General features: G+C 48.6%; 1 protein-coding gene across 3 annotated transcripts in view; it reads right to left on the reverse strand.

The window, feature by feature from the left end:
* Positions 1 to 4,020: 4,020 nt before the first annotated feature.
* UNC45B (unc-45 myosin chaperone B) overlaps positions 4,021 to 24,101 on the reverse strand; it is a 29,162-nt gene continuing 9,081 nt past the window's right edge. The window contains exons 7-19 of one of the 3 annotated variants that reach the window (XM_060290708.1): positions 22,718 to 22,888; positions 19,846 to 20,017; positions 16,331 to 16,631; positions 15,370 to 15,464; positions 15,082 to 15,223; positions 14,206 to 14,346; positions 12,719 to 12,846; positions 11,730 to 11,796; positions 10,713 to 10,826; positions 10,238 to 10,353; positions 9,306 to 9,423; positions 6,792 to 6,947; positions 4,021 to 4,281 (exon numbers count right to left, since the gene is read on the reverse strand). In XM_060290708.1, the coding sequence (XP_060146691.1) occupies positions 4,021 to 4,281; positions 6,792 to 6,947; positions 9,306 to 9,423; positions 10,238 to 10,353; positions 10,713 to 10,826; positions 11,730 to 11,796; positions 12,719 to 12,846; positions 14,206 to 14,346; positions 15,082 to 15,223; positions 15,370 to 15,464; positions 16,331 to 16,631; positions 19,846 to 20,017; positions 22,718 to 22,888 (1,982 nt within the window). Of the gene's footprint in view, positions 4,282 to 6,791; positions 6,948 to 9,305; positions 9,424 to 10,237; positions 10,354 to 10,712; positions 10,827 to 11,729; positions 11,797 to 12,718; positions 12,847 to 14,205; positions 14,347 to 15,075; positions 15,224 to 15,369; positions 15,465 to 16,330; positions 16,632 to 19,845; positions 20,018 to 22,717; positions 22,889 to 24,101 lie in introns of all 3 variants that reach the window. The other 2 variants (XM_030850488.2, XM_060290709.1) reach the window with 2 other exon arrangements.

Genomic DNA, 24,101 nt, shown 5'->3' on the forward strand with positions numbered 1-24,101 from the left:
TAAAGCGTATGTGCTGTCTAAGGCAGACTTTCTTAGCTCCCCCAAGGCGCTGGAATTTGACTGCAGATGGTGACAGGTGCAGGTGTTTTTGCGGTTCAGAGGAAACAAAATTAAGCACTATTTTCTGGGCACTGGCGATGTGCCAGACTCACGCGCCACGGCCCGGCCCAGACACTCCAACAGGCCCAAGAAGGCGAAGAGAGAGGGAAGCATGCTGCAAAGAGAGGTAATGGGGAGACTTACTTGGCGGTCCAGTCGTTAAGACTCTGCTCTTCCAGTGCAGGGAACGAGGATTCCATCCCTGGCTGGGGAGCTAAGAGAGATGTAATGGGAGCCCACACTACCCTGGGAGAGTAAGCAGCACCGTGGGGGCTCCTGGGTGGTTTAGTACAATCCCAGCTCCAACCTGGGCTCTCACCTGGCGCCCTGCGGCCACTCCATCTTGGAATCTCGGAGAACAGATGTTATTGCATTTCATCACTGCGAGCTCGCCGGCCAAGAACCCTTGTTTCCTAAACACACTGAGGCCAGGTGTCCGCCATTCCTTGGGTGAATTTGCAAATGTTAACTGGCTTACTCACCAGTCCCCTGTTCCCCTAAGTGACCTGTTGAAGTACAGATCCATCAGTTGGGACAGGGAATATTAATCAGATGAAAGGAAAGGAACTAATTGATTATTCATATGCTACGAACCAGGTACTTAAGATCCATTCTTTTATGTAATCCTCATACTCTTAAGAGAAAAACATTTACTTTCTATATTAAGTCTCTAAAAATGAAACATACAGAAAAGTGCATAAATCGTAAGTTTGATGAAAGTGAACACATCCAGACCAAAAATTAGATGCTCTCTTAGGGTCCCTCCTCATCACTATCCACTCCCTTCTCCCTACAAGTACTGTAAATAGTATCCCGACTCTGAATACCATAGGCAAGTTTGCCTGGTTTTGAACCTATACAAATGGAATCATTCACTATACAGTACATGATGTTAGGTCCAGCTCCTTTCACTGAATGTTATGTAAGTTGCCTCCATATTGTTGTATGTAGCAGTAGTTTATTCACTTTCATTGGTGTATCATCATCTCCTGTATGAGGATGGAACAATTTATCCAGTTTCTATGGACATTGGGGTTATTTGCACTTGGGAGCTGTGATTGAAAATGTTTTCTTTCATTGTATAGTACATGGGTTTTGGCACACATAAGTATGTATTTCTGTTGACTCTGTACCTAGGAGTTGCTGGCTATTTTAGTGGGTACTGCTTAACACTTTTAGGGATACTGCCAAATACATTTTCTTAGGTGGTTGTAGTAATTTACATTCCCATCTGCAATGTATAAGAGTTCCAGGGCTTCCCTGGTGGCGCAGTGGTTGAGAGTCCGCCTGCCGATGCAGGGGACATGGGTTCGTGCCCCGGACCGGGAAGATCCCACATGCCACGGAGCGGCTGGGCCCGTGAGCCATGACCACTGAGCCTGCGTGTCCGGAGCCTGTGCTCCGCAATGGGAGAGGCCACAACAGTGAGAGGCCCGCGTACCGCAAAAAAAAAAAAAAAAGAGTTCCAGTTACTCCACATTCTCACCAACACTTGATTTTTGTCAGTGTTTTTAATATTAGCCATTCTAATGTCTATAGTGGCATCTCATAATGCTTTTATTTTCCATTTTCCTGATGACTAGTGAGGTTGAGCATCTTTTCATGTACTTATTGGCCTCTTTTATGACATGCCTGTTCAAGTAGTTTGCTCAGGTATTCTGAATTATTTGCATTTTCATATACACTTTAGAAATAACTTATCAGTCTGTCCCCCAAAAGGCTCAGGTTTGATTAGCATTTCATGGAACCTATATGGCAGTTTGGAGAGAATGTACATCCCCAATTTAATATTGAGTCATCCAATCCATGACATGGTAATATCTCTCATTTATGTAGGTTTTCTTTTATTCCTCTCAATAATATTTTATAGTTTTCTATGTAGAATCCTTCAATATCTTTCACATGATTTGTTCCTAAGTATTTGATGTAGTTTTTGTTATTGTAAATGGCATCATCTTTTACATTTTAATTTCCTAATTGTTACAGGTATACAGAAATACAATTAATTTTTGTAAATTGACCTTGTATCTAAATTCACTTATTATTTCTAAGAGTTTATCTGTAAATGTTTTCTGTACACATGTACATGTATACGTGTACAGTACTGTTGTGTGAATAATTTGAAAGTTTTATTTCTTGATTTTCAATCTTTCTGCTTTTCATTTCCTTTTCTTGCCTTATTGTACTAGCTTGAACCTCTAGTACAAACCTCTAGCCTTATTGTACTAGCTTGAACCTCTAGTACAAAACCAAATAGAATTGGTAATAGCAAGTATTGTTTTACTGTTTTTTTTTTTTTTGGCTGTGCTGGGTCTTTGTTGCTGCATGCAGGCTTTCTCTAGTTGGGGGCTACTCTTCGTTGTGGTGCACGGGCTTCTCATTGCGGTGGCTTCTCTTGTTGTGGAGCACGGGCTCTAGGCGCGCGGGCTTCAGTAGTTGTGGGACACAGGCTCAGTAGTTGTGGCTCGCGGGCTCTAGAGCACAGGCTCAGTAGTTGTAGTGCACGGGCTTAGTTGCTCCATGGTATGTGGGATCTTCCTGGACCAGGGATTGAACCTGTGTCCCCTGCATTGGCAGGAGGATTCTTAACCACTGCACCACCAGGGACGTCCCGTGTCTCATTCTTAATCTCAGGGGGATCATTAGATATCATTTAGGCTGTAGCCTTTATGTAGATAATCTTTATCAGACTAATGAAGTCTCCTAATTTTAGTTTACTGGAATTTTTTATCATGAGTTGTTTAATTTTATCAAATGTCTTCCCTGCATCTATTGAAATAATCATATTATTTTTCTTCTTCATGCTGTTAATGTGATATATGGAAATGTGATACAAGCTACACATATCAGAGTTATCTCTGGGAATTTTGATGGGTTATTAAGAATGGTCCTCTCTCTTCTCTTCCATGATTATGAGCTATAACAACTATGTGGGAATTCCCTGGCGGTCCAGTGGTTAGGACACCTTACTTTCACTGCTGAGGGCCAGGGTTCGATCCCTGGTCGGGGAACTAAAATCCCACAAACCACGGGCAAAAAAACAAACAAACGTGGAAGTCTGGAGCTTCTGGGCACTATCTTTCCCACCACATGAAAAGAGCTTGCCAGAAATTAAGCCCAACCCAGAGGAAATTAAAACCAAGATATGACACGGGGGATGACAGAGAGATAAAAGTCCTCACACGGAAAAGAATATTGATGACAACATTTGAGCCCTGGTTCTAACAATGTCAGACCTTTCCCTGCATTGACAAGATATATGAACCAATGAATTCTTTTTTTTTTTGCTTAAAGTACTATGAGTCGATCTTATTTCTATTCATCACATACATCTTGCTTAGAAGATTGCCCCAAGCAGATTGCAAAAATCATGTCATACTCTTGAACATAAACTGTACTTCCAGTGATGGGAATGGACATGGGGCTGGGACAGGGCACTACAGCTGAAACATGCAGTTCTAGGCAGCCTTATTCAAACAGCATGGGAGAGAGGATATAAAAAACAGCACAGATCAGCATCCAGATACACCAGCACTAACGTTTATATTCACACACCTGTTAGTTCCTACTTTACCACACAATCCATTTTCCAAAACATAAAGAACTTCAGCCCATTATCCTGGACTTTGGAATGGGTACAGAGAGAATTATCCAACCTGTCTTCCTAATCACAGATGAAAATTATTCTAGGAATTTTGGGAACATGACAGATGTAAGGAACAAGAGAGCTAATGAAACATGCAAACTTTCCTAGAGCAAAGGGGGAGATTCACAACTCAGGGGACAATCAAGTCCTTCTTTTATATGGAGACTTCGTTGTCGCTGCTATGATCCCTAGCTGAACTGACACCCCAGGAGTGAGTTCTTAGCTCAGAACTCTGCACAGAACAGGAGCAGCCCCAGCATCCCTCTGGGCCCTGTCTAAGACACTGGTTTAATGAAGCCATAATCCATGCATTTGATGAGACATTCCCGAGCTGTCTGAACCACTGCTGCCCTCTTCTCATCCGGCTCTTGTTTGCCCACCACAGTCAGGATCTCCAGCAACTCACTCTCCACCAGCTTCTTGGCCAGCTCAGCATCAGCCGCCAGCAGGTTGTAGGCAATGACCAGGCCCCGGTGTTGAACTGACAGCCGGTCGTGCAAGCAAAGCCGCTGTAGTATCTCCAACCACTGAGTCGTCTGAAGGTGGGGAAGAGGATAAGGAAGGATTGGAGGAATCAGTGGGGGGGACGGAGAAAGTAGATTTTGGACAAGATAAAAAGAAGGCCTTGGCCAGGCCCAGATTCTGAGCTCTGAAAGGGGAAGCACACATCTGGTTATCTGTATGGGGCTCAGCATATGCCCACTTGAACCCCTTGGGACTAGCTGGGTGATGCCCATCTCCTTACCAGGACCAGGGCAGGAATTGAAGAACTAGAAGGAACTTGAAATAATCCAATCCTTTTCATTTTATAAGTGGAGGAATTGGGGTTCAGGGAGAGGAAGTAACTTAGCTATAGTCACACATCTGGAAATAGTAGAGAATAAACATCCACACATCCATTTAAATTTTAAGCATCTTGAGAAGCAAAGGGACCTGCCCACTGCATGCCTGAGTGGAATGGGAATGGAGGATGTTCAGAAAGGAGGATTCTAACCCTGGACGCATGCACAACGCCTGCTTCTGCCAACCCAGGTGCCCTTAGAGACATGCTCTAGGCATGCACTCCACCAGCCCTGACTTCAACTGGAATTAACACTGGAGTCTGGAGTGTATCCTCTCCTCCACCCCTCCTCCATCTCTCTCCTCCATTTCCAGATGTGAAGCAGCCCAACTACTGTACATGGGGGAGACAGGACTCTAGACCACTCTGATCACCCCCAGGAGACAGAAATGGAGCTGAGAATAGAACCAGGAGGCTTGACACTTACAACATTCAACAGACACAGAATAGAATAGTCATCAGTATGGGTTTTGGAGTCAGAGAGACTAGTGTTCAGGTCCCAACTCAGCCACTTACCAACTGTATGACCTTAGCTAAATTATTTAACCTCTCCAAGCCTCAGGAGCCTCATCTGTTATCTTACCTCATAATATTGTGATGATCTAATGATATGATACATGAAAAGAGCTTAGCATGATGGCTAGAGCATAGTAAGAGCCCATCACATAGAAGTGGACAGGAATGATGATTTTAGGCACTAATCCAACAATTTCCCCTTTGCTTCCTCAGACCTATTACCTTCCACTAGTTAGCAGAGATACCTTTCTACATACATTGCTATCAGATGGGGAGACAGATACAGAGAGGAAGAAAAGGCAAATTATTCTTCTGAGCTTCTCAGCAGACTTTTGTAAACTCTGCACTGTATCCTACCACAAGGAAAGGAAAGGAAAGTTCAGCTAGCTGTGGTAGGGTTCAGGGAAAGATTTTATGCTGATGCGTAATTGATCATGGGTCTAGTGCCTATCACTCCCTGGGACAGGAATGCAGCCAGGATTTCTGAGCCCCTTGGGAAGATGGAAGAAGTGGCCAGGAGTGGGTTGCAATCCTGAAGGATCCCAGTCCCCTCCTATCTAACTGGCTATGTGGTGTTGGGCTATTACTTTTCTGAGCTCGGTTTCACCATTGGTGAGTAAGGATAATAATAATCATGCCCACTGCACAGGGTTGTTGGGAGGATGGAATGACATAATAGGTGCAAGCACTTAGAGCAGCGCCTGGAGCACAGTAAGTGGAGGAGTCACAGAGCACCCTGCGGGGCCTGGTGACAGAAATGTGTGACCAGTAACTTCAGCAGAAGCTGCTCTAGGATAGCAGCCTGTGGTCCCCAGGCCGGAAGCACCCCACCTCCGATCTACTCAGTCAGAATATCTGGGGAAAGTGTTTTAACCAGCCCTCCGTGTGACTCTTACACACCTTACAATTTTGAAAAACTTGCGTTAGGGAAAGTGCTGAAGGCCAGGGACCAAGCAGGATGAGCTACATCTAGGAGAGAGACCCCTCCCCTGGTGCCAGGACAGCATAAGCCCCCATGGAATTTAGAGAACACACACACACACACACACACACACACACACACACACACACACACACACACACACACACACACACACCTGCCTTAAGCTGGCTATCTAAAAGAGCCTGCCTGTAAAGCAGACTTGCTTTAATACATTTGAATTGAGATGTTTACATTTTTTTTGAGATGTTTACATTTTTCACCATCAGTGAATATGATGCCCACAAACTAAGTTCAGTTTGGTGAAATAAGGAAAATTTCATTTTGCATCCCCTTGTTTGCGGCTATGTCAATATCACTCTCATTACACCTGCTGAGATGGCCACAGTCCCACAAAGGGTCTGGTCATCACGTGAACTTAAGAGAATCTGCTGCCTCTTCGTCAAACTGTGGATGGTAACCCAATCACATCCATTCTTCTCTTGGGGAGCTCAGGGGCTCCACAGCAATAGTTAGTGCTATTGTTATTATTGTGATTATTCTTAAGTAATGACTTATAAGCACCACCAAAGTGAGTTAGCACACTTAGGGAGTCCAAATAGTGAGTGTAGGGGGTCGAATCATATAGATTCTCCTCTCTTTAGGTGGTAAGAACAGATACAGGGGCTGGCCTCCCCCCAGAAGATCATACAGGGCAGTGTGGTCTGGGGGTGGGGGGACTCCCCAGAGTCCCTAGGGCCCACTCTCACCACTTGAGTCATCTTGAAGCACAGTTTCTTATGTGCTGCTGTCAGCATGGCCAGGGCCCCCGCAGCCGCATTCTGCACCTTGTCATCATCCTCCCCGCAGAGCAGCACCACCAGCTTCAGCCGGTCATTCCCATCAGCCAGGAACCTCTCCTGTACCTATGGGAGGCGGGTACACGGCTCAGAGAAAAATGCCCCCATCTGCCCAGCCTGGAGAGGGAAAGATGCATCTGGAGCCAAATTCTCTGACCCAAGATCCCTCAGAGCTTTTCTTTGAGCATCTCACCCATGACACCTCCTCCTCCAGGAAGTCTTCTCTGACTAGTTAGATGAAAGTGCTACAGACTCCTCCAGCTAAAAGGTTAAAGAGAATAAGGGGTTCCTTGTATAGCATTCGCTGTTGCCTCTGTTTGCGTTCAGCTCTCCACCCATGGGGAAAGGGCAGGCACAGACTCCTGAAGGGTAGATGTTGCCTGAAGAGCCATGTTTCACTTCCCTTTGGGGAAGCCTGGACTGTTTCTTCCACAACAGATGGGCCTTCAGGGTCTGCCATTAAATGACTTTGCAGTCCCTGAAGGCACAGAGGCTTGGCAAGAGCAGCAGACAGTTGGGTAGTTTACATGGTACTCAGGAGCTGCTGTACCATTCACCAGGTGAGGGATGAGGCTTCCCAAGCACCCAAAAGCCAGGAGAAGAGCCTCCTGGGGCCCAGGGCCCTGACATGCCTGAAAGCACACTGACCCCCCCTCCCCCCCACACCCCTCTGTTCTATAGTAAAATCTGATTGATTAAATTTAAGGGCATTTTGTTGGGTGAGGTGTCCTAGAAGGGGAACGCCAAGAGGGGTCAAAGGTCACAGCTGCCCAGGTTATAAACCTCTACCTACAACTCCCTGAAGCTGGAGCAGTGGTCCTCAGAGGTAAGAGTATAGTGATAGCGCAGTCCCCTCATGGGGCACAGGTGTGACTAGAAAGCAGCTGCCCCAAAAGGACTGCATTCCCCACCTCTTGCACTAAATATGGCCATGACCTCATTCTCATTACAGAACATGAATGGATGTAATGTGTGTCACTTCCAGGCCACCATGGCGGAGCGCTACAGGGGTCTCTCCTGTGGTCTGTCTCCCCATTCCCCATCTGAATGGAGACCACTCTCAAGGTGGCAGAGGGAGAGACAATTCTTTTTTTGGGTGGGGGGTATAGTTATTGATGATTGAAGATGCCTGCATCCCTAAGTCATTGCTTGGAAACAAGCCACCTGATCCTAATGTGAGCAAGAAATGATGTGAGCGAGAAATGAACTTCTGTCCTGTTGGGACCACTGTTCATTTTGATTCGGGTTGTTGTGGCCACTGGTGCTCCCCATCCCCTCCACTGTCTTTGGATACACTCTCTTCTCCCACGTGGCTGCCAGGCCCCCAGCCCAGCCTCAGGCCAGCTCCCTGGTGGACTGTGGTAGCTTTATTTCTTTTGATTTTAAAAGACTTTCATGGATCAGGTTTTCCTGCTATAACAGTGAGAACATCCAAGACTTGAGTTAAGAACTGAGGGGCAACGGAGTGGGTCTCACACTCGGCCACTAGCCCTGGTTGTCATGTTAACAAAGGGCCTCAGATTTCAACCCTGTTGTTACCTCTGATGAGGTTCTACCTACAGGCACAGCAGTGCTCTGCCAGGATGGAAAGAAGGAAACATTCATTCATCATATGGTGATAATTTATCCCAGTACCAGACCATGAAGCCATTGATGTGTTCTGAATTCATTTTATTTTTACAAATCCTATAATTATTCTGTGATGAACACAGTTATAGTGCATTGCGGTTTCTGTGGAAACAGCGATCGTTCATTAAATGTTAACATTTAACATATTCTAAAATCGTTTGTAACTGTTTTTGCATTTCTTCATTTTTTTATATATGTGGAGCTTCAACAGATGCAAGTGGTCTAGCCTCTCTTGACCTCTAAGAGGCCCTGGCCTCCTATATTTTTTGCTATGAGATTATTTAGTAAATAACTTGGGGAAATGGGACTTCTACACCATCCAGCCCAAGCTTTGGGGTCAAAGCCACAGCTAGGGATGATATTACTTTGTGTATTCTCCTTTGTCTCCTTTGTGCATTATATTCCTCTCGGGGTCCTTATAGGGAGGGAGGCTGTCATCTAGGAAAGATTGAGGGATTCCTGGGTTCTTTGACAAAATGTTGCCTTAAGGGCTTCCCTGGTGGCGCAGTGGTTGAGAGTCTGCCTGCCGATGCGGGCGACATGGGTTCGTGCCCCGGACCGGGAAGATCCCACATGCCACAGAGCAGCTGGGCCCGTGAGCCATGGCTGCTGAGCCTGTGCGTCCAGAGCCTGTGCTCCGCAACGGGAGAGGCCACAACAGTGAGAGGCCCGCGTACCGCAAAAAAAAAAAAATGTTGCCTTAATACCACTGTAACAGCCCCCAATCTAGCGCCAGGCCCTGACCTGTGGCCCGACTCTCCATGCCTTGATCACTCCCATCCGGAGCCCCCTCACCTCCTTGTTCACCACCATGTTGCACATGCACTCTGTGGCTGCCTGCCGCAGCTGGTCATGGTTCTCAAACATGTAGTTCTCAATATCTGGCAAGGCCTTCTCCTTAAAGATCTTCTGCCTAGGGTTTGAGGGGTGGAAGAAGAGAGGCTGCTGAGTCCTCTGTAATGAGCATTTGGGGTTTTGGCCACCCAAGGGCCATTCCACATCCTCAGCCAGCATGGTTTAGATGGCAGTAATCCCACCCCCGGCTCCAGGAGGGGTATCCAATGACATAGCACAGCATCCTGGCCATAGAAACAGGGTCTGGGATGAACATGTCACCCAGCCAGAGATTCTCTTGTATTATTGCTGGGGAATGTCTTTCTCTCTCCTGCTGGAGATGAAGCCAAGAAGATGTGAAGTCTGGAGCAACCCTCATGTGATCATGAGAGAGGGGAAGAGCCCGTCTGAAAATTAAGACAATACAGACAGAAGAGGTGGAGAGGTGTAGGATCTAGGACAGCTTTGTAACGCCTGCATCAAGCCGCACCTGAATCTGGTTTATCCCAGATGAGTCATTAATGACCTGAGTCATTAAATTCCCTTTATGCTTAAACCAATTGGAGTTGAGTTTTCTGCCACTTGCAATCAAAAGAATTTCAACCCAGTCCCACCATCCCCCTCCTTCTGGGGATGTGTGGGGACACTTTATCCCCACCCATCCACCTGATATCTTTTCTACTACTTCAGAAGGAAATGCCTTTCCAGTCTCCTTTGGCTTTGCACATTCACTGTAGTCTTTCCAAGTGCTAGTTCAAATCTTTCCCACGGTCGTTTCTACCCACTGCCTTCGAGCCTGTCCTCAGAGAAGAGCACACACGGTACCTGTGACATTTCCACCAACACTTCATGGGACACCTCTCTCCACCCTGCTCCCTCTACGCCCCACTCACCGGAGTTTGTCACTCCGCTCAGACAGGTTGGTGAGGCCTAGGAGAGCCTCATAGTTCTGGAGCCCATCCCTCTGTGTGTTGAGGAGACTCACAAGGGGCCGCACTACTTCGTACACCTGTGGGGGGAGGCGTCAAGGAGTGGTCAGGTGGAGACCATGTCCCCCCAGTCATTTACAGGTGCCCAGCTCTAGAATTTCCAATGCACGTGCCCACCCATTGTCTGATTCAATCTTCACAATGATCCTGAGGGGCGGGATTATTTCCTTTACTTCGTAGGTGAGATAACTGAGTTTCCAAGGGGACGGCCTTATTCGTCAGAGGTAGAGCCAGGCCTGGGATCCACGCACCTCCAATTCATGGCCCTCTTTGTGACAGCACCACGCCCTCTCCCAGGCCAGGGGTAGGGTGGCAAGGGGAAAGGCCCCTGGGAGCAGACTCCTCCCATCACTGCCACCCTACTGCCCCCATCACCCACCCGCTCCCCAGTGAAGGCGATGTCCGGATTGGAGACTGCAGCGATCTTCGCTAGAGCATGGGCTGCCTTCACCTTGCCCACGTCTGTGCCCTCCAAAGCCAGGGGAATCAGGGCCTGCAAGAAAGGGCACAGTCACCCCTCGGTCACAAATATACAGAGGCCTCTCTCCCTAGCGTCCCTCTCCAACTGCTGTCCCATCAGAAGTTCAGGAAGACTGTAATAGAGTCAACTCTTGAGCATCATGGAAAACAGTTAAATTCTTAATCACGGATTCACTCCCCTTGGTTCCCAGCACACATGGAGATCTTCGCCCGCCCTCTTCCCCACCCATCCATACGTTCATGTGGCTTTTGGAAAAATAAATCAATCATTTTTTACTTTCTGACTAAGTCAAACCTAATCATAATAGCAGCCATTCACTGAGCACCTCCTATGAGCCAACACTTAAGTGTATTTTCTCTAATCCTTGTGACATTCTGCAAAGTGAGTGTGTGATGTTCTCCCTTGTTTTACAGACGAGGAAACTGTGACTCAGGGAGATTAAGTAATTTGCCTGAAGTTGCACAGCTAAAAAGGGGACAAGCAAGGACTCGATGACAAGCCTTCTATAGCAAAGCCCACGGTCTCTATCTGCACCAGGGTTCCTTCCAGTAACAAGGAGGATAAATGGGATCCCACAGTAAATCCCATGACACTTCATAGACTTAGGCACTGACAGCACAGATACCTTAATGACTGTATTCCAGAGGTCAGGTTGGGGCAGGGGGTGCATTATTCTTGGGCCAGGCAAAGAACGTGCACACACAAATACACACAAAGAGACACACACATACACAAATGAAGAGACACAGAGACACACACAGACACACAATTACACACAGACACATATAGACACATATACACATACATACACACAGAGAGACACACACACAGACCTACACACACGTACACAAGTGTGCTTCTCCCCAGTGAAGCACCTTCTAGGATGGCAAGGACCCCTTAGCCCACCCAATGTACCTTGCCACCACCTTGAGCCACGATGGTACCTCGGTCCTTTGGGTTGTCACACAGTGCCAGGAATACCCTGGAGAGCAAGGATAAAGGACATTCAGTGCATGAGCACACGCTTCCCAGGCATCAGCAGGCCCAGTGAAACTCTGGGAAGTGCTGCCAGTGAGCACGTGCCCCAGAACTAACCTTGGGAAGCTACTGCCATGGACATAAGTGGCTGAGGAGGAAGTGAGGCCAGATGTAGCTGCAAACAGCGGCCCCATCCCTGTTTAGGGAGATACCAAATGGCTCCCTGCTGCCCACCATCCAGGAGAAACTCTTCCGCATGGAAGCACCCCAGGACCACCATGTTCTGGCCCTTGCCGTCCTCTCTGGTCTTATCTAGCACCACTCTCTCCTGTGCACTCCATGCTCCAGACATATCCCTGGAGAACCCTGTCCTCATTCACTCATTCTCCCTCCATCCTCAGGGTCTTTGCATACGCTGTTCCCTCTGCCTGGAACCCTTCCTTCTGCTGCATTTGAGTGGCTCCTTTTTTTCCTTCAGGGTTCCCCTGAGTTGTGACATCTTCCAGGAGGCCTTTCTAGCTGCCTACCCACCTACCCTCCAGTCTGGCCAGTTGTGTGCCACTGCTCGTGCTCCAGCCAGCCCTCTGTATGTCCCCCATCATGGCACCTGCCGTGTCGTGTGGTAACTGAGCCTGTGTGCCTCCCGTCAGGCTGCACAGAAACTGTGCCTTTCATCTTTGGCATTTCAGGGCCTGGGAACCAGGTCACCAGAATGGACAGTGACCTCTTTCCTCACAATGCAAAGTTGCCCCTGTGATGACCTGCCCGCCATGTCACTTTTCAGTGTTGATCCCCATCAGCCTCCTCTTCAGGCCCCTAATGGCTCATTCCCTCATTTACTCCCCACCCCCACCATCTCTATCTCCCCACCCAGCCTCCTGCCTCCAGGCCCCTCAGACCCCAGCCCTGAACTGCTGCAGCCGTACCTGGCCAGCAACTCTTTGGTCTGGTCAGTGAGGATGGCATTGTCGGCTTTCACCATGCAGGCCAGCACTGAGATGACACCGGCCTTCAGAAGCCGCTTCACCCGCATGTCCACAAAGTCCTTCTTGTCCTGGGGAGATGAAAAGATGGCAAGGAAATCAATCCCGAAAGAGAAGGAAGATCATCCAAAACCCTAGATGACCTAGATGTTACTTTCTTGCAGAAGGCTGGCTTTCCATTAGGCTATGCATGGGGGTGGGGTGGGTAAACAGAGGTGGGAGGGGAGAGAGAACAGATAAAGCTGACCTAACAGTGGATTGGGTCAGCCCCGGGGTTGAATAGTCTCTACAGATAATCCTCAGGTTGGCTGGGAAGAGGCAATCTCTAGAAGCCACATTAGAACTTCATGGCGGCAGAACATGCTCTACACCCTTGCCTGCGCGAAATCCTATGCAGCTTTAAAAAATGATTCAGAGAACGACATAGCAGTGTGGAAAACATCTAAAGTATTTTCCCCAAATTGGGTACAAAATAATAACTACATTCTGATTATAACTATTTTTATTATTTTTTCTTTTTTAAGTAATTAATTATTTATTTATTTGGCTGCGCTGGGTCTTAGTTGAGCCACGTAGGATCTCTAGTTTTGACATGCGAACTCTTAGTTGCAACATGTGGGATCTAGTTCCAGGACCAGGGGTCGGACCCGGGTCCCCTGCATTGGGAGCACAGAGTCTTAGCCACTGGACCACCAGGGAGGTTCCCTGATTATAACTATTTTTTTTAAAACGCACAGAAATAAAGAGTCTCTGGTAGATGATATAATACACCAAAATAGTTCTCAGAGGGAGATGATGTAATTGCAAGTAGCTGTTTTCTTTTCTCTACTGTCACATTTGTGTTTGTTTTGCAACATGGTTATATTACTTTGGTCATTTTTTTAAAAATCTAAATGTTTTATTGGCTGGAAATACAATGCATATATATTCATATACAAACCACATACAAAGTATGCCGTTGCGTGTAGTGAATCATTGTGGGAAGGGTCCCAAGCGGATTTGTGACACCTGGGCTGCCCCTGATCCCCCGTTCCTCCGCTTCTCATTATTCGTACTTAGCACCCATATCCCCAAATCCAGATATCCCAGAAAATAAAATTTGTATAAATGTGGAAGACACGAAATACAACTAACTGTCAGATGTCCATGAAATCAACAACATAAATTGGAAGACGTTCATCCTGGCTCCATTTGGTTTCTCCGACTTTAAATCGTCGATTCCTCCTCCCCCTCCACAGAACATTAACACTAAGAAAAACACAAGTGCCACCTAGTGGGAGAAACTGACCATGATCCTTTTCAATTTCTCTGCCTCTTCCACCGAATCCTCCCAGACACACAGGCACGGCGCCTGAACATCATTAACTGTCCTTCCCACCTCTCTGGCGGTCCGGTGGTACAGCTCCCCTCCAGGCCATCCCCTTCCCCACCTTGGGGTGCTCCTCGGGCACGTGCTGCTTGGAGAACTTGGCCAGCTGCACCAGCTCTGGGATGACCTCATTGACGTCGTAGCTGTTGGTACAGTTCACCAGGGTGGTGGCCACCGAGTACAGGATGGTCTTGTCAGGGGTCTGGAGGCAGGAGGGGGATAGGAGGGGACAGGCAGCAAGGAAACCTGAGAACAAACCACTGCCTCCAAGAGGCTCCCTCACAGGCAGGCTGGTTTGGGAGGAGCGTGGCTGGCGTGGCCCCGAGGGAGAGGAACCAGCTCTGCTCACACAGGCTCTGCTCCCCTCAGCAGCACCTCAGAGCACCAACGGGAGTCCTCTCAGTGCACTTTTTGCTTTGTGCCCCTTTCAAAAGCCCAGTCCCATAGGCTTTCCATCAGACTGCGGTGGGATAGGGTGGGAGCTGGACACCCTTTGGTGGAAACTCCCTCCCACACTTCCACCCTTTAGTGGCGGCAAAGAGCGGGGGAAGGGGGGCGCGGGGGGAGGTGGCCCAGCAGAGGAGGAAGGACATCTGGGAGGGACTGGGAAGGAGGGAGGGGCCCAGAAGAGGCCAGGTACTGCCCCTCGGTCCCTCAAAAACCTCAACTCCCTGGGGGGGGAGGGGGGATCTCAGGAAAAAAATGCCCTCATCTTATTCATCCTCCCACTTCCTGGAAGGCATGAAGAGTTGTGAGCCCATATTACAGTCATGAAAGATGAGGGCCAGACAGAGGGAAATGACCAACCCAGGTTTACAGGAAGAGTAGGGGGTAGAGTCAGGATGAGGACTGTGTGTCTAATTTCCCACGCTCAGCGGACAGCCCCGTGAGCCTGAATCCAGCAGATCCTGAGGCCAGAGGCCAGGGCCACACTCGCCTTGGCCAGCTCCAACATGGCCTGCAGGGCAGGGATGTCCTGAACAAAGTCATCCTTCACGTCGGCGTCCAGCGTGAGGTAGGCCAGGCCCTCCGCTGCCCATCGCCGGGTCCGGGTATCTGTGGACGTGTTGCACAGCCACCTGGGGGAGGGGAGGCAAGGGTGCTGGGACTGGGGCAAGAGTGAAACAATTCAGGGCAGCAGGTGGGCGGCTTTTTAGGATCTGGCATCCACTAGGGCACATCCCTGAGAGGAGATGGTGGGCTTGAGGAAATAGGACCCCCTTACTTGCGGCACTGTTTGGCCAGCTTCTCTGTCGACCCTTCTGCAAACTGCCTGAGACCATAGTCTGTGCCGCCAGCAGAGCCAAGTTTACAGAGTCCCTGGGGAGAAGGGGAGATGTGTAGGATCAGAGACACCAAGGCCTGGGGATGAGGCCTTGCTCACACGGGTCCCTGTGGCTGGAACACTTTGCCCCTTTTCTTTGCCTGGATAAACCTGTCTGCATCCTACAGAACTAAGGGCAGGCGTCACCTTTCTGAGATGCCTTCCCTGAGGCTTCCAGGTTAGGGTAGATGCCCACAAAGCTGGAGGTTTTCAACTTACCCTTTTCCCCCACCATTTTGCCCACGTAGATGTTTTGTGTTTGTCATTTTGAAAAATCAGCACAGGATAATACTAACCATATCTGTAACCACAACGATAAAACGTATGGCACAAAAACTGGCTGTGAAATCATATTTTTGTTGGGGGGCAGATTCAGCTGTGCAGATTTTTACCCAGGAAAAATTGGACTCTGCAGAAGCTAAAATTAGTTTTTTTTTAATTGATATGAACCAAAAAAAAACCCCACAAACAAACAGATCAGTGACTCAAATCTTCACTGTAATTGCTGTCAAGAAAAAGGAAGTTACTTCTATAAAATGAAAATGGAAACAAGGTGCTATATAGAAACCGATTAAGGAAACAAACTGAGTTTTTGGAGTTTGCACTGAAACTACTTGGTGGACAAAAGCTCATCAGTGTTTGTCGTTCAAAAGCATCGAGGAGATCATTGTTAGGGTTACATGGCAGGGTCCCCCATCCTGAATCCACGTTCTCACAGCCTCCTGCTTATCACCCTGATCTGCAGAGGCCTGTGGGTGGATCTGGGTGCTTAGGGCGTGGTCTCCTCAAGGACAGGGACCACGTCTCATTCATTCTGGTGTCCCTGATGCCCGGCACAGTGTCTGGTACCCAGCGCACTCACCACCAGTGTGCGGATCTTGATCTTCTCGTTTTTGGTGGTCTTGTAGATCTCTTTGAGCAGTGACACGCCGTTGGTGATGATGAATGTGGCACGGCTGAGCTTGGTGGAAGCATGGATGAGGGCCTCCACGGCCACCAGCTGGTCCGCTTCACGCTCTGAGCCGCACAGAGCCACCATCATCTCCATAACTCCTTTCAGTCCCAGCAGCTGATTGCCCAGGTCAAAGGGGCCCTGCAGGATCCCTGACACCGTCTGGATGGCAATCACATTCTTGTCCATGTCCTGGGGGTCAAACTTGCCCCTAAAACAGAGGGCCAGCGTGGTCAAGAGAACTGGCCAAGGGGAATGGGAGGAGTGTGAGATTTGGGGACAGACAGATTTGTTTTTGCATCCTAGATACACCACTCATGTGCTGTGTAACCTGGGGCAATTCACTGAACCTCTCTGAGCCTCAGCTTCTTGATCTGGAAACTGAGGATAGCACTACTACTTCTCAGAGTTACGATGGGGATAAATGAAGTAATAGATGTGTTCCTCAAGAAGCACACTGAGATGGGGACTGACACTCAGGAAGTTTATTTGGGAGAGCTCTTGGGATCAACACCTGTTGGGAAGGGGAAGAAATCAGGCCTGGATGGAGGGAGGCACTGGACTGAGATGCGGTCGTGACAAAGCCTCAGCTTGCAAAGAGTTCCAGAGCCGAGACACCCTTCAAAGTTGTTCCAAGTTGGGGTGAGGGACAAGTCATTGGATGCTGGCTTCCCTGAGAAGGGTGAACAGCTGTCCTCAGCCAAGGCAAGTCCCCAAAAAGAGGTGACAGGTGAGAGCTGTCAGCCAACAGGCTTCCCAGAAGCTGGGGTGTCTGGTGGGACAGGACAGCAGCCACCACAGCACAATAGGCCTACCAGGATGCCTGCCGCACGACCTGACTCTGCCATGTAGCTGAGTCATCATGTAGCCTGAGCCAGTCAATCCCCTGTCTGGTCCAGTCCCTTCCCCTAACGAGTCGGGGGTGAGGGGTAGACTAGAAGAGCCAGAAGTTTCTGCCTTCCTTTCAAAATCTACTATCATCTACTCTACAGAAGGATCTCTGTATGAGGACGTCAGAGGTGACACACCTTCTGATCCTTCCATGATCTGCCCAGGTTGATTTGATGTGGGGAATCAGGGCAGATGTGCACAGTGCAAATGCAGATGTGTATAAATGAAAGAAGAGAGCAGGGCTTCCCTGGTGGTGCAGTGGTTACGAATCCGCCTGCCAGTGCAGGGGACAGGGGTTCGAGCCCTGGCCCGAGAAGATCCCACATGCCGCAGAGCAACTAAGCCCGTGCATCACAGCTGCTGAGCCTGTGCTCTAGAGCCCACGAGCCACAGCTACTGAGCCCGCGTGCCACAACTACTGCAGCCCGCGTGCCTAGAGCCCAACTACTGAAGCCCGCGTGCCTAGAGCCCGTGCTCCGCAACAAGAGAAGCCACCGCAATGAGAAGCCCACACACTGCAACACACTGCCCGCACACCGCAATGAGAAGCCCGCACACTGCTCGCCTCAACTAGAGAAAGCCCATGTGCAGCAACGAAGACCCAATGCAGCCAAAAATAAAATAAATTAAAAAAAAAAAAAGCTAAGGAAAATATCATTAAAAAAAAAAAAAAAGAAAGAAGAGAGCATGGAGCAAGAGTCAGAGACCTGGGCTCTGGTCCCACATCTGCCTCTGGCTGGGTAACTGGGCAAGTCCCTCTGGGGGAGAGGGATCAGCCTTGGGAGCTCCGGGCACCCCTCCAGCTCTGAGAATCCGTGTCCTGTGCCTCATCGTCTTCCCACTCGGTGCCGGGGAACCAGCCTTGCATAATTAGTTGGGGTCTGCCCTTTAAACTGGTTCCTTATGCCAGCTGGTGCCTGAACCTCCACCCAGCCCCCGGCCCCTAATGGAGCACCTCCCTGGAGGGGGGAGGGGAGTGGCAGCCTCAGGCACCATTTGTTGAAGGCGGTGACCCTACCCACTCAGTGTCAGGTGACCTCAGAGGCAGCATGTACAGGCTGACCAGGAGGGGGCCTCGTTCAAACGGGGACTGGCTGGGAGATAGTTACCGGATGCTGAAGCTGAGGTCGAAAAAAACTGGAGAAGCCCTGAGGAGCTTTAAGTGACACAAAGTCGGGATCAGGAGAAGCTATAGGATGGAGCCAACTTCGCTGGGACCCAAATCCAGGAAGCTGAGAACAGTTTTTACATTTTAAAGGTTTTTTTAAAAAAAAAAATTGTGATAGAGACCTACGTGTCCCACAAAACCTAAACGTACTCTCTGGCCCTTTACAGGAAAAGTTTGCCAACCCGTGGAATAGAGAAAGGAAAGCAGAGTGAAGGCAGGGTCTTCACCTTCCCAAGACTCACCTGGTGATTTTTAAACATGCAGCTTCCTGAGCCACAGCCCAGACTACTGGGTCATGGGGTGGGGGTGGGGGGCGGTCCCAGAAATCTGAATAGTTTCCAAGTATGAGGATCATTGGAATAAAGGAGGGGGAAAGCCAGCTACCATGAGGAGAGATCCACATGGGGAGGAACCGTGGCCTCCCACCAAGAGCCAGCACCAACGTGCCAGCCACTTGAGCACGCCATCTTGGAAGCAGATCTTCCAGCCCCAGTCCAGCCTTTGGATGACGGCAGCCCAGGCCAACATGTGACTGTCATTTGTAAGCCCCAAAGCCAGAACTACCCAGCTGACTCTCGGCCACACTGCTGTCCTATTGTGAGATAACACATGATACTTCCTGTTTTAAGCTGCTAAATTTGGGGGTAATGTGTTACACAGCCATCAATGACTAATACAGAGCCCGACGGAAACGGAGCAGGACCCTATGGTCCTTCCGCCACCATGTCTTCCACCTGCCTTTTGTCTGTGGAAAACGTTTAGCCAAACAAGTTTAATCAGAGAAGTGAGAAAAGGCAGAAACAGAGGAAAGCAGTCAAAGGAGACCAAATAAAAATAGTCATTAGGCAAAGTCCAGGGCCTTTGGTTCCCCTCAAGGGCTATAGATAATATTCCGAGCCGTATCCTGTTAGCTGTCTTATAGAGACTGAAACCTTCACCAGGTGGAAGAAGTTAACTACATGATGACCAGGCTGTAGCCGTGACATAAGCTGCCACAGTTCTGAGAACTGGCCTCAAAGAAATGGGAACAAACTGACCCTGGAACTAAAGACTAACTGTACCTAAAACAATCAAGATGACACTGATCCGACCACTGCATGACTAATTTCAAGATGACTGTCAGAGCTGACTGTGCTGTTTCTGCCTGTAGCCCCCTCCCTCTGTCTATGAAAGTTCTTGCCCCCTGATTGTCTGGTGGGGCGGTGGGGGGAGTCAGCCTTTGGACAGGCGTATGCCCTCCTCCCACCCCCAGGTTTCCAGCTTCCGAAATAAAGCAAACTTTTCCTTTCCACCAGCCTTGCCTCTTTACCGGCTTTAGAGCAACCAGTCCTACACTTGCAGTTACTCGACCCTCCAGGAAACTCACGTGATGTACTCCTCGCAGATCTTGCGGAAGTGATCACGCTCCGGGTCACAGCGCAGGTCGTCATAGAGCTTGTTGATGAGGATAGAGGCCAGCATTCGGGTGTTGTCAGTCAGGGGCAAGCAGGACGGCAGATCTGGAACCTGCCCCACTACCTTCAGGATCTTCCTCAGGCCTGCAAGACAGACAGCAGCAAGTGTAAGATGCTTGCCGGGCTCTGTCCTCACAAACGCTCCTTCTCGCTCAGTCCTGTTTTATCACCAGAGCTCTTTAGGCAGCATGTAGCTTATCCAACGTGAAGGGCACTGGGATGGGGCCAAGAGAGCCAGGTTCTACCCCTGACTCTGCCCCTACCTGAGCAATTAGCCTCCCGCTATGGGCTTCTGTTTTCAGCATTTACAAAGTCAGGACTGTTTGATCTCAGAGGACTCTACCAGTGCTAACATTCTGTGCGTTGATGTATAATCTTCCTCAAATGCTATTTTATGCTCTCTTTTCCCCAGGCTTCAGTTTCTTTTTTTGTAAAATGGGAACAATACTGCCTTCCTCATAGAGTTTGAGGATTCAGTGAGATAATGTATGGAAACTGCCTAGTGCCATTCCAGGCACATCATGACACTCAATAAATATTTATTATTTGTTTAGTAAATATAACATTTACTATTTATGGTTATTATCCCTTCTCTTCTCTTCTGTTGAAGAAACTTCAGTGGCTTCCTATTACCCACCAGGCTAATTCGACCATTAAGTATTTGTTGAATAAATGAATGAATAATTGAACGAATAAACAACCACCTTTTAGGTACTGGCTACCAAAATAAAAGACAATCCTGACATCAAAAAGCTCACAATACAGGGAAGGGAAGACAGATGTATAAAGATTACAACAAGGTGTAAATAAGGACAGAACAGTGACACCGCAAATGGTGTGATTCACTCCAACAAAGCAAGAGTTTCAAGTTATTTGGAGCACTTACTATGTGCCAAGAGCTTTCTATACATTATCTCATTTAATCCTAACATTGACCCTACTGGTTAGTATGAATCATTATCGCCATCGATCAGAGCAGAAAACCAAGACATGGAGAAGCCAAGTAACTTGCCCAGGATCACATAACTGGCAAGTGACATAGCAGCAACCCTCTCCCAGCAATGTCTGATTTCAAAGCCCACGATGTTAACTGTTACACTACACTGCTGCGGGGACAATAGCTTGATTTCAGAGCCAGGTTGTAGAGGTTGGCTAGGAGCTGGTCAGACCTTGGGTGGGACAGGTAAACGGGAGGGGAAACATCCTAGGTAAACATTGGGAGGCATGAAACTCTGGATGTAGCAGGGAATCAAAAGTGCTTTGCATGTATATGCATAGCCGATTCATTTTGCTGTACAGCAGAAACTAACACAACATTGTAAAGCAACTATATTCCAATAAAAATTAATTTTAAAAATGTAAAGATCGGGCTTCCCCGGTGGCGCAGTGGTTGAGAGTCCGCCTGCTGATGCAGGGGACACGGGTTCGTGCCCCAGTCCAGGAAGATCCCACATGCCGCGGAGCAGCTGGGCCCGTAAGCCATGGCCGCTGGGCCTGCGCGTCCGGAGCCTGTGCTCCGCAACGGGAGAGGCCACAACAGTGAGAGACCCGCGTACCGCAAAAAAAAAAAAAAGTAAAGATCGAAAATAAAAGTGCCTGGCAGTAAATTTTGTGCTGTGTATTTTAACACACACACAAAAGCACTAGGAGGGCTGGAGAGTCATTGGAAGGGGCCTGATGAACCAACGCAAAGCCCCCAGCCTGGCTGTCAAAGGCCTTCATCAAATGCACCTGCTCTACCTCCCCAGCCTCACCCCCTACCCTTCCCTTCCACTCTGCCCTTGCCTTGAGCATCTCATTCTCTTTTGCTAGAACACTCTGGACCTCCTCCTTGTCCATGTCTGCCCCTCCCTGAACCCAAAAACTTACTTCAGGCTTGACATCCTGGTGGTTCCCCTACCCTGCCTGGTGGCTCCCCTACCCAAGTCTTCAGCCCAGTTTTCAGATACTGCTCCCCATCCCACCCCCATCCTATCAACCGTGTGGTTGGGCCTAAATCCTAGCGCAGAGAAAAGTCAATTGTCAATGCCCAGGCTTTGTAATACATGAGAGAAGACCAAACTGGGATGGGGGGGAGGGTGTTGAGAGGGGGAGGGTTAAAGCACTAGAGTAATTTGTTCAAGTCTAAGCACTTACACATGAACTTTGCTGAGATCTGTGGAAACCAAACAGGGGAAGTGCTGTATCAAAAGAGAATAAAGGTAAAGCTGCTATAAGCTGACTTGAACCTTTTAGAACAAGGTCTGGTCTATATGTCATTATACCTGTGGGAGAATTTATCACAGCCGATCATAAAGCCACAGGTATGATTCTTGAACAGTTGAACAAGGTGATTTAGGAGAGGGGTGATGCCCTGGAGCTGACAAATTTAGTGACTATCTCCTGGCACATTGTTACTGGACTTTGTATAACGTACACAGGTGCCATTTCTCCCTCTGGAAGGCCTGTATTTTGCCATCCTGAGACTTCAGGAACGTTACCCCTTGTTGGTGGAGTCTTGTTTGGGTTTTTTTGGCACTTGCCTCGCTTGTCAGGAAACTCCACCCAGATGTTTTTGAGTGTGTTCTGGGTGTGTTCAAGGCCCTGAATTCAGAGCCTGGACCTATGCCTTCACCAGCCCACTGGTGGATCCTAATATGCTAATGACTTTTCCTGGCTTTTCAGTTGGAAATGAAGACTTCTCCCAGACAAGAGCTGCACCCCTTCCACCTTCTGCTGGTTGCCTGGTACCCTGGTGCCCACTGGAAAGGCTGGCATGAGCCCCAGACCCTCCCACCTCCTCACCGTTATCCACCACATAGATGGTACGTGAGTTGTCGTGAATGGCGAGGTCCTTCCTGGGGACGTTCTTATTGAGCAGGTTCAGGGCCTGATCCCTGCCCTGGCCAGACACCTTCTTACTGACCAGCATGTCAAGCAGGTGGTTGGTGATCTGCTTCAGGTCCTTCTTAGTGTCTGAGGAAGGAGAGGACAGGGGTAAATAGAGAGGACCAGGGTGTCTCAGGTATATAGGACCAGGGATGGCAGAGGCTTCTGGAAGGACTCTGGAAATATTGAATCTACTGCTTCCCAGATTTTGGAATTTCCCAGGAGAGTATAGTATCTCACTCCAAAAAAGGGAGGGAGATCTCTAGACAACATCCCCAAGGGGTCCTCCAGCCGCTCTGAACACCGACTTCTATGGCAGCCCATTCCATTCTTGAACAGTCTGGTTCTTAGAAAGTTCTTCACTCCCAGGCAACGATGGGCAGGGATCCAAAGGTGCTTCGTGCAGTTTTTAATACACTGATTTAATAAACTGTTTTCCAGAAAGGAAATTGACACTCCTTTATAGACATTTTACTCCCCGCAGATTCAGACATGCTGGGAGCCTGAAATTCAAGCATTTGCCTGGGATGCCAGGTCTTCCCTGCCCACTGGGGATCTTAAAGGCAAATGCCTCCTCCTGCTTTTGCGGTCTGAACTCTCTGGAACTTGGAGATTTTTGTCCTCATTCTAGATTGTAGCCCAAAGGCAAGCAGGCAGGCAAGTAGAAAAGGAAAGATCTCCAAGCCATGTCATATAAATAAATGATGAAGGAATGGGGCTATCTAACTGGTGAAGGAAAGACACAAATGTACATGATAGCTTGTCTTCAGATAAAAGTATGTCATGAGCGTGAGATAACAGACTTATTCTGTGAGGTTCCACAGGGCAGAACTGGGACCAGAAGTGAGTGGGATTACAAGGGGACAGATTTGAAATCAATATATGGAAGAATTATTCAGCAGAGATGTCCAACAGCTCACTCCCTCCGGAGGAAATCATGGCCCCCAATGAAGCACACCTCTCAGTATTCATTCTCTTGGGGAGTCCCCTCCCACACTGGCCCTGGATTGCTCATGTGACCTTACAGCACACTCAGAGGCTTAAAAAGCACTTACACATTGGGGCTTGTCCATTCAAAATGCAGCCACCATGTTACATAGACACCCAAGCTGCCCACCAGAGAGGCTACAAGGAGTAAAACCAAGATACCCTGGCCAGCATCTCCAGTTAACCACCAGCCATCCGAGTGAAGCCATGTTGGACCCTCCAATAATTCTAGTGCAGAAAAGGATCCTTACCATAGTAAGTCAGAACCACATCAAGAATTCAAGACTCCAAGCAGGTTAATTACTAATACACA

Source organism: Globicephala melas, chromosome 20, assembly GCF_963455315.2.
Source record: "Globicephala melas chromosome 20, mGloMel1.2, whole genome shotgun sequence".
NCBI classification, from domain to species: domain Eukaryota; kingdom Metazoa; phylum Chordata; class Mammalia; order Artiodactyla; family Delphinidae; genus Globicephala; species Globicephala melas.